The sequence below is a fragment of the Cuculus canorus genome, chromosome 2, assembly GCF_017976375.1.
Source record: "Cuculus canorus isolate bCucCan1 chromosome 2, bCucCan1.pri, whole genome shotgun sequence".
NCBI lineage: Eukaryota > Metazoa > Chordata > Aves > Cuculiformes > Cuculidae > Cuculus > Cuculus canorus.
Genome location: NC_071402.1, coordinates 114,418,500 through 114,435,157, shown reverse-complemented (window position 1 = coordinate 114,435,157; position 16,658 = coordinate 114,418,500). Strand labels below are relative to the sequence as shown.

Genomic DNA, 16,658 nt, shown 5'->3' with positions numbered 1-16,658 from the left:
CATGCTGCTGATGGGGGGAACCACAAACACCCTCCCTGTGCCTCTCAATCCCCTGGAGCAAACTCCTCCTGCATGCAGGGCCCTGCAGACCACAGCGGCAGTGCAGGAAACCACCCTGTGTGCTGGAGGGTTTCTTATGAGCCTTGCTGCTCTGCAGAGAGAACTGTACGTGAGAGAAACCCCACTGCTGCAGAGGCCTCCCTTTGGCACCGCTCTCCTCCGAGTAGAGTACCAGAAGTCCCATGCCATTACACACCTTCCTCTCCGTCCATTCATCCATGCCGGCCAGTGTGGCATCCAGCTCCCATCTCAGTATGAACACTGTCCCAATGGGAAGGATTGAGCTTTCATGTGTAAGTACTCTTCTGCACATAACAAGCCAAACCAGGCTCTAGCCCTGTGGCTTCCATTTGCCTTTTATATCTGATATGGAAACACAATGTTTTCTACTCAGAGAAATATTATCGCTCCTCTACTTTCTTTTTCTTAACTAGCATTTTCAGTACTGTGTTCAGCTCTAGAGTCCTCAGTGCAGGAAGGACATATCTGTCAGAGCGAGACCAGAAGAGCCCACAAAGATGATCAGAGGGCTGGAGTACCTCCCCTGTGAGGACAGGCTGAGAGAGTAGGGCTTGTTCAGCCTGGAGAAGAGAAGGCTCCAGGGAGACCTTATAGCAGCCTTCCAGTACTTAAAGAGGGCTGCAGAAAAGCTGGGGAGGGGCTCTTTATCAGAGAGAGTAGTGACAGGGTGAGGGGTACCAGTTTTAAGGTGAAAGAGGGGAGATCTAGATTAGACATTGGGAAGAAATCTTCTCCTGTGGGGGTCATGAGGCACTGGAACAGGTTGCCCAGAGAATTCCTGGATACCCTAACCTTGAAGGTGTTCAAGGCCAGGTTGGACGGGGCTTTGAGCAAGCTGGTCTAGTGGAAGCTGTCCCTGTCCATGACAGCAATCTTGGAACTGGATGATCTTTAGGGTCCCTTCCAACTCAGCCTTTCAAATCATTCAATGACTTACTAATTCTTTTTTTTTTCCCCACTTCTGATTAGAAACCCTTTGCTTCTCCAAAGCAAAGGGTCTTGGTTACAGCCTGGGTGAGAGAGAAAATGGGCTTCGCTTTGCTAAACATTTTTTTCCCTCCTTCCCACCTGACACCCAAACCTTTTCATCTTGCATTCCAAACCTTTGGTAAGGATTGCCTTTTAGAATAAGCAGCAAATAGCTACTCTTTCAGTCCTTACCAACCCACCTCATTAGAAACAGAATTAAGCTATTTTTCAACCACACACAAACAAACAAACAGAAGTAACCACTGATACCTCTGCAGCCACATGTATCTCCCTAGCACTGTTCTCCAACTAAAGATGGCAAAATCCGTTCTAAAAGGAGAATCAAAAGTGTTTCTTACTAAAGCACCAGTTGTACAGTAGTAATTTTAGAAATTTAAGACAGCTCAAACCTGCTGCTGGATTATTTTTAACAGGAGCTTTGCGTGCAAGGGCAGTTCAGAGGCTGCCTGGTCATGCAGGGCAAGAGGTCCCTGAAGCAAAGCCTCAGCTGCAGCCAGGATTCCTCTCTACAGGAGAAGATTTCCAGTTAATTTATAAGAGAGGACAAAAGAGTGATCTGCTGACTTCTAAGCCTTTAGGAAAATGCCATGACATGCAGACACCACCTTTTCCTTTCTAGTGTTTCAACCTTCAGTCAGATGATGGTGAAGTGCTCTACGGAAAACATAGGTGAGGCAAGGCAGCTGGTGCGGGACAGCTGGGAAATGAGCAGAGTTCAAGGTTCAGCTATTATTAAAAAGCACACCCATCTTTCTATATTTATTCCCACTTTACGGTTCCAAATAAAACACATGCAGTCCTGATGAGATTACAATTCTAAATACAATGCAGGAGAAAAACCCTAGGCTCATCTGGGAAAACCAAACCAATATTTACAAAAGCATCAGACGGATTATTATTATTTTTACTGCTGCCACATATACAGCTACATTTCTAAAAATACACTACTAGCCCTATGATTAAACGCAACAAAATAGAAACACCACTGTCTTACAAACACAGCCTCGATGTGAAATCGAGTGGCTTGTTCCTTATCCCAGCTCCATTACAGAACTCCTCAAAAAGCTGCTCAGGAGGATCAACACATTGCAGCACACTGTAAGCTCCGGCAAGCTTCACATGTGGCTATGACAAGCGGCAGGAAGCTTGACGGGACCAGCTGAACTATTTACCCCTCTCCTCAGGCAGATTTCACAGGGCTTGACATCACTGCTTCCAACCTGATATCTCTGGCACAATAACCAGCTCCCTCCCTGCAATAATGAGAAAGCAAGCTGGCAGAGCCATGCCCCTCATCTCGGGGCATAGCTCCATTTATCCAGAGAAAGTACAAGCAATATGTGTAACCTGCATCATTCCTGCACGTAAGATGCTTTGACCAAAGGTCCCTCAGAAGTGCAAAACAATCGCAGCCAGTAATGGGAACACACACAGTGGAAACACTGTGACCGGAGCGACCCTGCAGCAGGTCCTTCTGAAAAGGTGTCTCAACACTTCCAGAGCCCACTGCCGATATTCACACCCTGCCTGTGCCCTCAACACAACGCCAGCCCAGCAGCTGTCCCTGGGGTCTACAGATTTTAAGTCAAGAATAGCTGTAAATGTAACGCGACAAACAAAAAAACCCTAAATGCCAGATAAGGCGTATTCACTGCCACTTTTTAAAAATACACTAAGCTAAAGTTATAAGCTAAAAGCCAAATGTAGCTGTAACGGATAGGCAGAGGAATGAAAACAAACATCCCCCATACCAGAAGGCAGACGGCCGGCACAATTCAAAGTATCTTTTCTACATGCTTTGCAAGAATCTGTTCAAAAACAAACAGCCACCAATACCACAAAGACATACAGCTGCAGCAGATGCAAGCTGGCAGATAATTCATTCAATAACTACCTCCTTTTTCCCCCCCCTTCTAAACCAGAAAAATGTTAAGCCCAAAAAGTTTGCCCTAGAGCCCTGCTCCAATGGCACTGGCAGCAGGACAGACAGGGAGTACTCACTGCAGGCTCCGCAGGTGAAGCAGCTGTCGTGGTAGAGGTTGCCCATGGCCTGGCAAGCCTGGTTTGCTCCATATACTCCCTTGCTGCACTTCACACAGGTACCTGGAAGAGAGAGAGGAGACAGAGGTCAGGAGCGCAACCTGGCAGGGTGGTTGAAGTCATTGGCTGGGTGACCGCACCTCAGCAGCTGAGGACCAGGCGGTTCATTGTAGCCACAAGATGTAGGTGACGTTGGTGTCATCCACTCTGAGAGATGCTGTTAACAGTGGTCACAACAGTCATCAAACCTTCACAGCAAAAGCCTTCTGCAAAAAAGTAAACTGGACAACAACAGCCCTGTTCGTCTACAGCTACACCGCCTTCCTTCACCCATTCATTCCCACACACTTTATATACACTTAAAACCGCTTAGTGACCCTCCCAAAAGCCTGGGTGATAGTAAATGGTGCTCAGGACTGTTCACAGACACATAATTTCTGCTGCTTATTGCATAAAAGAAGCTTATTGGTTGTAACCCATGCGAGGAAAGCACTTCTTCACTTAGCCCTGAGGATTTCCCACCAAAACAGAGCTGGACTGACTATCTGACACCTATGTCCCTTCCCTCTGTCAGCCACATCTGAAGAGACCTCTGACGCAGTCACTACCTACACACTATGTATCCTGCCTAGATGTTCTCACTTCTTGCAGGACAAGGCAAGAAAGGATATCTGGTGGTGGTGGCACAACCTGCCAAGGGGGGCTGGCTCTCAGGTGGCCCTTGGGGTGAAGGATAGCCAGGGCTGCACACGTGGTCAATTTCTGACTACAAGCAATCCCAAGTGGAAGTCCAAGCTGCTTCTCACACCCAGGCTTTCCTACCACCACCATCACCTAAAGACCTGGATGAGCTCTAGAGCTCCAGAGGAGGGAGAAGATGACTGTGTCCAGCAGTTCAGCTCAGTCTCTTGCCAGCACAGACAAGCACAGTTCCACTAGCACTCAACCTGGTGTGGGGCTCCAACCCAAAACCAAGCCAGGCAGATGGCATAGGGTGAGGATTTCCATCTCACAAGGAAGCCGCTGGGACCCTCTAGGCACAGACCTATCTGATCGGGATTGGAACTGGTGGCAACAGAGTAGATGTGTAGCCCTGGTGATGGGGGGGACTGCAGGAAGACTTCAGCACTGCAGGTTCACAAAGGGTGTTGTGTGTTCACCTAAGGCCTCTGAAATCTCACCACAATTCTACACAAAACTATTTTGATAACGGAGTAAGAAGTGAAAACTGAGTTTCACGCACCCGATGACATCTGCTAGCAGTACCTGCTCCTTCTACCTTGCAGGGAGAAATGCAGCGAGGCTGCCCAAACCTACTATTAGTGGTGAAGGAGAGAAAGTCCTTTTCCAAGGAAAATGACAAATCAAGCCAGTTTACTCACTTCAGACATTACCCTGTCATTGCAACAGACTGGTTTTAAAGCAGCATCACCCTTTTAACTACCTCGAAATGAGCAACTTCAGTAAGTATTTAAACAAACACGGATCTACCCAAAAAGGGCAATGTGAAGGAAAAACAAAAGATGTGCTTTTGTCTCTGGTCTATGGCTACCCTGCGGATGTGTTCCCTGGAGGTGTTCAAAGCTGGGCTGGATGAGGCTTTGAGCAACCTGATCTAGAGGAAGGGGGAGTTGGAATTAAACGATCTTTAAGGTCCTTTCCAACCTAAACCATTCTACATGTCTTTGCCTCCAGGTCTCTCCTTCCAATGCTGCTCAGTCTCATTCATCCAACTTCCTGGAGCAGCGACTGTCAGACACGTCTTTCTCCCACTGGCCCAAGAAGAGGGACAGCATCATCTTGCTGGAGATGCTTAGTCATGCTGTGATTAACAAGACCTCATTTTGTCCAGGGCCTCAGAAACTCCAGAGTAATTGGCAACGCCTGGTGGAAGTTAGGAAGAAGCCCAACGTACTTATGAGAGCGCTGAAAAGTAACTCCCAACTCCAGCAGAACGACGCTGGCAGTCCTGGGGTGGTTAACAACTTCTTCCTGCAGTCAATAGCTGCGTCCATCAGTTTTTACACTACCAAGATAAAAACACTCAGCAGTCCTTTGTAGTAGCACACACAGCTGCTGAAAAGCAGATACTTCATTCTCCCCGAGCAGATCAGACGCTCTGTGCTGCAGCTGCCTGCGTGCATTCAACAAGCATGCTGAAAGTCATCCTAGCACTGCTACAAGCCCCACTCGGCACTCAGAGTCAAACTGACACAAACCTGCAGAGAAGGCCACAGAGAATAATTACTTACTGTCCTCTAAATCAGACCTGAACTGAACTGAAAAGCTAGCTTGGCTGCAGGCCCAGTCCAACACATAGATTGGCACCGAGTTAGCAAAATGTGCTGGTTCTTTTCTAACCAAGCAGATTTATCTCAGTTATTTATTGAAAGAAACATTTCAAGAAAGCAAAAGATAAATCATGCAGGCACTCCAAAAAATAAAAAAAAAAAAAGAAGAAAAGACAAAAATAAGAAAATTTGGCTTTTTAAATGGATGTGTTCTCCCAGGAATGTGTACGTTCAGCGGCAGCCTGAGCTGCTGTGCAATCATCTGACACAAGCTAACAGCTACCTCGCACATTCCCTCTTGACTACAACAATGCTGAATGGAAAGTTCAGAGAGCAGAAAACCTGCTGATTTTGCTGCTCAAAGCCTTCTTTCCATGACATTCACCAGGCTATCCACAGAACTGATGTATTTATTGCCCTGCAAGTGGTGCGTTTTTCCCTTCTCCGTGCCAATGAGCTGCTACTCCAGAAAAAAAATCACAAGCGTGCTCTGATTTCCTTCTTTCCAGAAAGTGACCGGGTAACACTGAATATGTATAAGCAGCAAGAAGAAGCAGGCAGCAGAAGACAAAGCAGCTGCATACAGGCGCAGTGCATGGTAAAGATGCTGGCAGGCATTTAAAGTCATTATAAAATACCTTAACACAAATCCCACAGAGGGCAGAAATTGCCTCTGCTATGTCCTCTCCATCTCATTTAAACTTCAGAGCGTAGGCACTATCCATGTTTTCCCCAATGAGACAGACAGTCCAGCCAGATCCTGCAGGAGCTGCCCAAACTCCCGCATCCTTCTCCAAACCTTCCTACACCTCCTGCCTCTTCAGCGTCCCCACCATCCTTTGCCCTTGATTCATTTCTCAGTACGTGCTCTGCTGTTTCATTTCCTGCTTAACCATTTTATTAACTTCTTTAAATATTTACATCCTTAAAACGTGGAAAATAAAGTTATAGAATGAAAGAGCTTTTGAAATAAATTGTTGCCGATGTCTGTAAAAAATAAAGTGCACTCAATTACCTGATTCTCTAATAGCCAGCCATGCTATAAATATTTATAGATGTTCCGTGGCAAGGCTGACAATTGAAAAATGGCATGATGGCAAGTCTGTGTATAGTTTATGTTTCTACTTGTATCTGCTAAATCTTACTTGAAAGCCAATTACATCTCGGTAGCAATTGAAATTATTCTAGAAATAAGTCTTTACTTCTCTCAAATATAATATTCTGAAGTATTTTAAGCCACATACTTGAGACTTCATCTCTGACTCTTAGCCCTCCTGGTCTGAAAAGGGGTAAAAAGGTAATTTGTTACTGATTTTTCCTTTCTGCTCACTCCCTGCTGCCACAATTATCCTGTTCTTTCGGAGTAGGCTGCGTAAGCAAATAGCAATACCTGTTGCTGATGGCAGTCAGTCACTGAGCTCGGCAACATGTGTGTGAAGCCAATCTGACGAAAGGCAGCGCAGCACAGGCAACATCCAAGCCCATCCTGCTGCAAAACGAGCTCTGCACCTTAGTCCATGCCAGCTCCGCAACTACTTCCCGAAACAGTGCTGAGTGTGCTTTCTGACAGCCAGGGCACAGAGTTAAAATGTCAGCAGCATCAGTCCAGTCCCACATGCCGCTGATGCTAGTCAGCAGCTCTGGGTAATTTTCTTGGAATAGAGCAGCTTTTAGGAAAAACTTCTGTCCTCAGCTTGAAGCAGAGGGATCCTGAGTAGCCACAGCTCAGCAAGATTCCCGATTCCTGTACTCGATTACTTTGCCGCATATAACAAGTGCTTATGCACGCATAATCTGATGCAAGCATTATCTGACCAGATATCCCCTCCAAAATTACAATTTTTAACCTCAAATGAAATTATTAAGGTGTTATTAAGGAGAAATACAAGGTTTCTCTTTCGCCACCAGGATGACAAGCCCAAAGAACTGCACATGCGCAGCGCTGGTAAATTCATGCTTGAATGCACGGGCAGAATGGTAGCCACATCAGAAAAGGGAAAGGGATGGAAATTGCTGATTTCGGCTCAATTTCTGCCGGCAGGGCAGCCTGGCCCCGGACAACAAAGAATTCTCTGTTCCCTTTAGCATCATGCGGCAAGCAACCACCCGCACTGCAGCTGAGTGCCCGAACAAAGGGACCTTTGGGGCAGAGCTGGGACCGAAAACACGCTCTGTAAGCCACGGCCCGGTGCTTGCTGTACCCCATCTCAGCACTGCAAACCAGAAGGAGGGTGACCTGGGAAGAGCTTTGGCTCACGAAATCAAACGAGTCTGATGCAGACTTTAGGGCTGTCAGAAATGAAAGCGAACCCAGAGCCCAACTTGAAATGTCAGTTCCACCCTCAAAGTTCAACAAGTGCATTTCCATTTATCGCTGGACTCAAAGCCTTTAGAGACACTTTTTTTTTCCTCTAAGTGTTGCTATTTCACACTCACCAGAAGAGGCTCAGTTACTTACCACTCACTAAAAATTCAATGCAAACTATGCTGAACAGCAGCATTTTCTGGGACTGATCAGTATGATTATTTCTACAGGCTAGACATCATCTATCTACAAACCAAGAACACAGTTGTGGTTTTTTTTCCAGCAGCTTCCCCTTTTTTTCAACAGCATCTCTGTTCTCAGCAGCAGCCAGGACAGCCAAGCTTTCCTCCACGTGCTTCTGATTGGTTTTGCTAAGACTGATACTTAATTTTAGAGGGCCAAATGTGTTGCTCCAGTGGTGAGATTTCCTTGTCATGTCAATCTGGTCCTGGATAAGAGGAATGCAGTGGCAGGATGCAGGGGGAGTTTGGTTTTTTGGTTCTTCACCACATATAACTGCTTTTTGCCCCCTCCTTACAGGAGGCTACTGAAGAAACTCCTAGAGCCTTTGCACGTAAATACCGCAGGTATCACCTTTCTCATCTGCCCAGTCACGCAGGTGGCTAATCCAGAAGCAGGCCCTGCTACCTCTTGGCAGAAACTCTACCACCATGAAGGTCCTCCCTGTCAAAGTGGGAAATGTGAATAAGATAAAAGGAAAGCGTATGCCAGCTTTCTTCTTACCTTGTTCCCCTTCTTGCTCTGACAAGGAGAAGACTCGTGAAAGTACAGTTTCTGTGTTTCCAACCCACCTATTTATTCTAAGAGAACGAAGTCCTGCACTTAGCCACGCATTTTTCAAACACTGCATGCTGAAAAAAGAGAATTCACCCTGTCACACCCAATGTGATGCTCAGTTCTTCGGGTTTTACTTGAGATCTTCTCCAGAACCTGATACTACCTCCTCGTGGCTAACCTTAACCAAGCCATTTCTACATCAAACTCTAATTTAGACACACTGTGTGCCTCATTTTGCTATTATCCACTATTGTGCAATTGCCCTTACTGCAGAGTTGATTTCAAGGAAACCTGGAGTTGTGTATGAGACTGAGTGCCTGAAAACCTGGTAGTTTGGTCCCATCCACCACTGAGTGACTGGGTTGTCACTCAATTGGAGCAAAGACGCACAGGTACTACCTGCCCAAAGAACCATAAAGTTGGTAAATACAATTTTTCTGTACTGTTTCTGCATGTCATGCTCTTGACCCCTGACTTCGCTGTAGGCAGTTGTGTACACACTGCCAGCGATGCACAAAAATGTCATCAAACTCACATCAGTGACATTTTATATATCTTATAGAGATACACTCCAGTGCTAAATGACTGAGAGGCCTTGTTCCTTTTTAGTCCCCACTGCCACAGTATCCTAGTTAAAAGACCTATTGCTCCTCTGCCTCAACTCTTTCCTTTTCCTTCCTTTTTGGTAGATTTTTCCTTAGCTTGCAAACCCAGCTTATCTCTCAAGGGGAAAGGAGGAGAAGCGCATATTGCTGTAATCTTGAAGAGCTGTATCCCAGGCAAATACTTATTTGCTTGGTTCCTTACAGTGGGATAAGCTTTTCAGTCTGCACACACCCACTAGTCCAAGTGCTGTCATCCTTCCAGTTCCCCTTGTTCCACAAGGACCCGGTTCAGCCTGTCTCCCCCTCCTCTCCACTGCAGGTAGGCATCTCTTTCCAGCTGTGGTGTTCTGCCAGGAACAGGCAGTGAGGGACGCCTCCACTCACTCCCAGTGGAAACGATGACATTATCATCATCCACATACAAAACAAATTTCAGAAGAACTTTATTTTAACCAGAAGTTCTCCACTTGGCAGCCTTGAAACTACCCTTGTTGCTGCCGAAGCATCCTGGTGCACCATCATCATCAGGGTTCGGTAAAGTCCACAGGTATGTACAGCCTTCAAGTTCAAGTGATTGTGGTTTTGGCATTGGTAAAACACTAACTTCACTACGCACAAGATTTCAAAAGAGCACCACTGGCCTTCGAGTTGATCACACCCATTCAGAGGTGCTGGGGTTCGAGGTCTCCATGGAGTTTCAGCAACTCAGCTATGGCTCTGCTTCTGCCAAGGGAAAAAGAAATCTGCAGACTTCACTACAAGATTGTCTCTGCCCGATTGCTGGGAAGAATCCCAGTACTTTGCTGCAAAACAAGATGCCTTGGGCCCTCTTAAAATTCCTGCAGCTTATCAGCTCTGCTTTTAATAACAGGGAGGAAAGCAGAACTCAACACTAACAAATACTTCTGACAAGAAAACCATTTATAAAAATAATTTTTAAAAAAGCTCTTGGTAAGGGTGTAGGTAGTCTTCATCAGATGGGGATTTATATCTAGCTACAAGAAATAAGCACTGGTAAAAACAGGACGCTACATATTACACCTCTAAAATCACCCATTTGTGCCTGCACATCAAGGAACTGCATGCTACCACAGGTCCTGCTAAAATCAATGGCAAAACCTCCCTGTAGACCCCAACACCTCTCAGCCAGGCCTCTCCACCACCAGGTCACTTCCACGCGGCACAGCAGATACTCGGTTTGGTTGTGCACCCACCCAGCTCTGACCTGAAAGCTTATCTGGCATCAGTCCTTGGGATGCTGCACCTCGCCTAACCCAAAACACTTGCTTGCACTGAGTGGTGCGAGCAGAAGAGTCGCAACTCCCTCAGTAACTTCTATTTAATTAATCTTCCTGTTCTCCAAGTGGAGATGAAGGCTGGTACATCCAAGGGAAGACTAGGAAAGTTCAGGGAGCCCCAGAAAATCAGTGGGATTCAGGCACCTTATTCCTGGATGTTCCCTGGAAACAGTACACCAAAAAACTGAATGCAACGTAAGGTGGCTTCCAGCAGCACCTCCTGGGGCCCTGTCTCTGCTGCAGTGGGAATCAGCCTCTCCAGGGAGCCATTTCAGGATTTCTCCCTCCAGGCATAAGACCTGGCTGATACCTGAGACTCCCTACGCCCTCCTCGCCAGCCCACATAAATCAAGTCAGCACTTCAAAAGCACTCTTGGAGAACCCAAATTCCTTCAGAGACATGTGTAGCCCATGCTGCTCACACATATGCCACTGTTTTAAAAAAGAAAATTCTTGGCTTTGTTAGCGTCTTTCTTTTCACTTGTTACACATCCTCTGAGCAGACAAGCAGATTTTGTACAGCAAGATGGTGCTGACAGCAACGAGACTGCGTGTTGCTCCTCAGCAGAACATCCTACCTAGATTATGCCTACTCCCTATCTTTCATTTACAAACACTCATTTTCACAGAGTGAAGGAAAAAGCAGCTTCTTTGCTGTGATCAGAATTGTTCATGATAAATATCCATTTCAAGATAGACTGAAGGACTGTATGTTACCACAACAAACATCTCCGTCTTAAACAAAACCCCCTTGTTACAAAAGCAGCACTCAAAGTCAGGAGAGTTGAGAGCATTTTAGATAAAACAGTTTGGTCATTTGCACTTCAGTCGTGGTTTCATTTCCTGGCTCCCTTGTACTGTAAAGCTGCTGCTGCTGCATTAAACTTCCCTTCACTGGGGGAAAGTCCACAACAAAACAAACTGTTGATCCTTTTTACCACTATTGCATAAAAGTATTTATTTTCCACCCTAAAGTTTGCTTGCTTGAGGCATAGCAAAGACTGATCCAGAGCACCAGCTGGGTTCTCTGCTTCCACAAAGGAAGTAAGGGAACTGTGAACAAAATGAAAATAAAAACGAGAAAGAAAGGGGGAGGAGGCCCGGAATTTAAATACTTCAGTATTTGCCCCTTCCTGCTCCTTGTTCCTCCACACGGCAGATCTGCTGAGCCCCCCCTACAGAGCAGAGGCTCCACAAAACGTTACTCCTTCCTCTGCTGTGATTGCAACATTTTGTTTTTCCCTCTTCCCCTCTTCCTTCCCAAATTTTCCCAGATACACTCTGGCATAAAACCTCCTGCCAGGAGGATGTCAAAAGACCTCACTGGGAACCAGGCAGCCTCCATCTCTCTTCCCTCCCCGGGGCTCATGGATAACTCAGCCACCTGACCAGACGGACTCTGCCTGCTGCCACAATTACTCCTGCTGCTCCAAATTTCCCATGGGATGAAAGCCTTCCTCTGGCGCTACTACTTACTTTGTGACAAAAACGTAAAAATAATCTAACCGCTGACTGTATCCTTCTGCTTTCTCACCCCATCCCCGTGCATGCTTTGGATGGGTTATGGATCTGGCTGGTTTACTTGCACTGTGAGGAGAAGATGCACGCAGCGCTATCTGTTTTAGAGACTCCTGACACCTCTTTAGTGGAGCTAAATACCGCCTCCAAAAAAATATCTGCTGCCAGCAAAATATTCCCACTTTTTAGCACTGCCTCACACAAGACTGTTGTTCCAACCCCATTCTCATTATCAGCATCTTGTCACTGCGTTCAGCCCTCCCTAGATGAGGCTCCCCGATCTCATTCAAACCGCGCGCTGCCCGCACCGGACAGAAAGCGCCCAAACACATTTCCAGGCCAAAACACTCTGAGTACAGCAACTCGACACATCACTTTTCTGCGACAGAACACAAACGTGTCTGCCCTGCCACAAGGCTGAATCCAACCTCAGATACTGAGAAATACAAGCCTCTCTGTGGGTAACGACCACTGCCCGATGCCAAGAAACACATTTTGTCACGCAACTGGCAGCTGAGCACTCGGTGGTCACTCCAGCTTCATTCACGAAGCTTGGTGTGAAGCCCGGAGCTGCTTCTGTGTGTGCAGAGCACCATTGAACCACTCACTGATCCCACTGGACAGGACTCTGTGCAATGGCACTTGTGCAGCCTGGGAGGCAAACCCTCTCTCTGTACCAGGCTGAAGAGATTAATCTGTCCTTGCTTCCACTTCTGTGACTGTGGGTTTAAAATAATGAGGAAAATCCACACTAGAACTGCTCCCATCATTTGTTAAATTAACTGCAGAATTCTCAGCCTTCCCAGCAACTCTAGGTTTCCTTCTCCCAAAACCTGAACTATCTCATCTTCTATTGAATTGCAAAGTAGTGCAGCACGGAAAGGAAACACTTGATTTTCCCCTGACCTTCTGCCATCCTGGGGTGGTAAATCAGTTTAATCCAGCAGGACACTTAATATTCCCATTGAGAGATCCTCACACGTAAGCAGTCCCTTTCCACTGTCAAGCACCAGCAATAACCTCTGGTGGCAGTCTGGACTACTCGCAGACCCAAGATTTAGGGAGAAATGTGCCTACCACCTGTCTTCCTGCCATCTTCAGGATGCACCGATCCTTTCAGAGCTGATGATGACCAGTACCTGGATGTAGGGAAAAATCCTGGCAAGTCTGGCAAACCACCACGCTTCCCATCCTCAAGTAACTGCCTTTCAAAGCATCCTGCAAGTGCACCTGGATATGGTCATCTCCATGACGGTCACTGCCAATGGATCCCTGCCGCTGCCCCCTCCAAGCTCAGCCCCCTTCTCTGTGTCTGCAGCACACACAGGCATGACTCTTCATGGGCTGGAGCCTTCCCATTCATACGTGGTCAGGAAACATACACTGCAGACACAGAGAAGCAGGAATACTGTCCAGAAAATTAAGTGCCTCCCTGCCAGCAACGAAGGGCACTTCAAAATATGCTGCTCCAGCTTCCTCTCAGTGCTGTCCCCTCCCCCAAGCTGCTACGCTGTCTTTACTTTAAAATCCAAGAGGTAGTATTGAAGAAAAAAGCAACACCGCAGGAAGAGCTTCCAGTCCCTGTGATAAATGAATGTTAAGTAACAAAAAAAGCCCCCAAGCAACTGAAAAAGCAGAGCCAGGTGTATGGGGACATGAATCCTGCAGGTGCGAACCCTGCAGCAACGCTTTGCAATCAAGCACACACCCTTTCCACAGCAACTGGTGCGCTGCCTCCTTACCAAAGTAATCAGCCTTTGGCCGAGCATCCATCTCCTGCTCCAGGCGCTGGGTCAAGGCCTCCAGCTTCAGCTCAGCTGCTGATGGTCCTTGCTCCGGCTGTGGAAGGAGGGTCTGGCAGGGCAGCTTCACCTTCGCAGTGCTGGAGCTCTCTGGGTGCCTAGTATCCGATCGCGGGCCGCTTGCACCTTCCAGGAAAGCTGGCTGTGGAGCATCTGGAGCCACCGGCCCGCGCAAGGCCAGGCGTGAGGAGCCCAGCTCAGGGGTCATGCCACTGCCATTGGATTGGTGGTTTTGACCATGGGCCACAAAGTGGCCAGCTGGGCCGGGGCAGGCGGTGGCGTGCTGGTAGTCCACGCTTGGGGCAGCAGGTGCAGAGCTCGGGGGTGAGGACAGTGGGATGCCCTGGTACCCTCCAGCCCTGGGTCCAGCGGGAACAGCAAGGCCTGAAGCCCCCCGAGCAGGCTGCACTGAGGTGACTGAGAAGGAAGAGGACCTTTGCTGTGGCAGGGCTGCCGGCACTCCCTCCTCTGTCCCCACCGAGGGCGCTGAGGTGGTCCAGGCGTGCGAGAAGGAGGAGGACCTCTGGTCCCCACCACCCCGCCTGCCCTCACTGCTGTTCTCCTGCCCACCACGGCTGGGCTGGAGGTCTCCGGTACACGTGCTGGACCGTGAGCCCCCTGCTCTGGGGATCCTGTCCGGCTCCACTTCCCAGCTCCTTCGCCCAGCTTGGCTCCCTGGGACTTCAGCACGTGTCCCGCTCTCGCTGAAGCCACACTCCCCTCCATCGTACACCCTCGCACGCGGACCCTCGGCAGCGGCAGAGGGGGGCAGCTTGGCACCCCCTGCCACCGGCAGGCTGGGCCGGGAGGCACTGAAGGTGGCCCCCCCGTTCAGGGCCGCCATCAGCATCTCCTCGTGCTGCTGCTGCTGCTGCTGCTGGAGGTGGATCTTGGCCATTTTGGTGGCAAACACCCTCCTGGTCTCCTCGAACTCAGGGTTGTTGCCGGCAGCTTTGTCCACCCGAAAGAGCCCGTCCTTGGACGCTTCGTACATGTTGAGGTCCTCGATGAACTTGCTGGCTTCCAGACCCAGGTCGTCATACTTATCCATCCCGCCTGGCTTAAGTGGGACGACCCTCTCTGTATTCTTCTTTTTTTTCTTCTTCTTCCACCACCACCACCTCCTCCTCCTCTTCTTTCTTTCTTCTTCCTTCTCCTTTTTCTCCTTCTTTTTCTTCTTCTCCTTCCCCCTCCTCCTCCTTCTTCCCGCCGCACTCAGTCCACCTCCGCCTGTCCGTCCCACCGCGCCGTCTCACTCCCGCCGCGCCCGTACCCCGCGGGGGCGGGCAGGGGGCGTGGCCAATAGAGAAGGAGGCGTGGCCAATCAGGAGGAGGTGCGACCGTGTGTACGCGTGTTTGATGGGCGTGTCCAACAGGGGGCGTGGCCACAAGGGAGGGCGTGGTATGGATAGGCTTGAAGGCGGTTTTTTCAATGGGGGCGTGGCGAGGGAGGCCCGGGGCGGGGCTGGGGGCGTGGGATCCCCGCGCGGGGTGGTGGGTGCGCAGTCGTTGGAGTCACCCAGAGGTTGGAGTCACTCCCGAGGAGGGGGTTTTTCCCTCGTCAGCTCCAGATAACAGAGCATCATGGGTTGAGTTGGAAGGGAGCTTAAAGATCACCCAGTTCCTACCCCCCTGCTGCGGGCAGGGACACCTCCCACTGCATCAGGCTGCTCAAAGGCCCATCCAAACTGGTCTTAAACACCTCCAGGGATGGGGCAGCCACAACTTCTCCGGGCAAGCTGTGCCACTGCCTCATCACCCTCACAGGAAAAAAAATTCTTCCTAATAGCTAATCTAAATTTCTCTTCTTTCGTCTTAAAATGTGCAATTTATTAAGTGGGAGTATTTCCAGGATGGAGCCTGGCTTGGTTCTTGCAGGAGCAAATGCGTCTCTCAGCTCTCACAAGGTAGCACAGGTGCATTCCCAAACTCTTGACAGTGAATTGCACTGGGAAATGGTGAACACTCCCTCTGGCTTTGTAATAGAGGTTTTCAATAGGTCCTAGAATCATAGAATAGTTTGGGTTGGAAGGGACCTTAAGGATCATCCAGTTCCAACCCCCCTGCCATGGGTAGGGACACCTTCTGCTAGATCAGGCTGCTCAAAGCCTCATCCAGCCTGGCCTTGAACACCTCCAGGGATGGGGCAGCCACAACTTCCCTGGGCAACCTGTGCCAGTGCCTCACCAATCTAACAGGAAAAAAATTCTTCCTAATATCTCACGTAAATCTGCCCTCTTTGAGCTTAAATTGCTGAAGTCAGCTTAAGTCACCCAGATGATGTAAAGAAGGAGTTTTTCCCTGGTCTCCTCCATACAATGCATATTTTCTCACCATGTTCCCCTGAGGAATGGCCATATAAGACCTGAAACCCTTTTGAAAAACCCTTGTGAAGTCATGGCCATCCATCATAAAAAAAACAGCACCTCCCTGCCCCTCCAAAAGACCTCACTGCTCTCCATGTCTGCCTGAAAGCAGGTTGTAATGTGCTGGGTGCTGGTCTCTTCTCTCCAATAACAAGTGATGGGACTAGAGGAAACAGCCTCAGCTTGCATCAGTGAAGGTTTAGATTGGATACTCTGAAAAAATTCTTTACTGAAAGAGTGGTGAAGCATTAGAACAGGCTGCCCAGTGAAGGGGTGGAGTCTCCTTCCCTGGAAGTGTTCAGAAATTATGTAGATGTGGCACCTTGGGACATGGCTTAGCAGACACGGTCGTGTTGGACTGGATGATCTTGGTGGTCTTTTCCAACCTTAATGATTCTATGATAACTGTTAGTAAAATCTCACTCCCTGACTATTGCACCAATTAGTCTTAATAGTTGGAAATTGTATGAACTTTCTTTATCTACATATATATATATATACACACATTTTCTTTATATATACCTATGATACTCTGTGCTGCATAGGATCCCCAGCTCATTGCAA

General features: G+C 48.3%; 1 protein-coding gene across 1 annotated transcript in view; it reads right to left on the bottom strand.

The window, feature by feature from the left end:
• LIMD1 (LIM domain containing 1) overlaps positions 1-14,854 on the bottom strand; it is a 36,185-nt gene extending 21,331 nt beyond the window's left edge. The window contains exons 1-2 of the mRNA XM_009571776.2: positions 13,669-14,854; positions 3,073-3,174 (exon numbers count right to left, since the gene is read on the bottom strand). Coding sequence (XP_009570071.2) covers positions 3,073-3,174; positions 13,669-14,779 — 1,213 coding nt within the window. The 5' untranslated portion in view covers positions 14,780-14,854. The remainder of the gene's footprint in view (positions 1-3,072; positions 3,175-13,668) is intronic.
• Between the last annotated feature and the right edge of the window lie 1,804 nt (positions 14,855-16,658).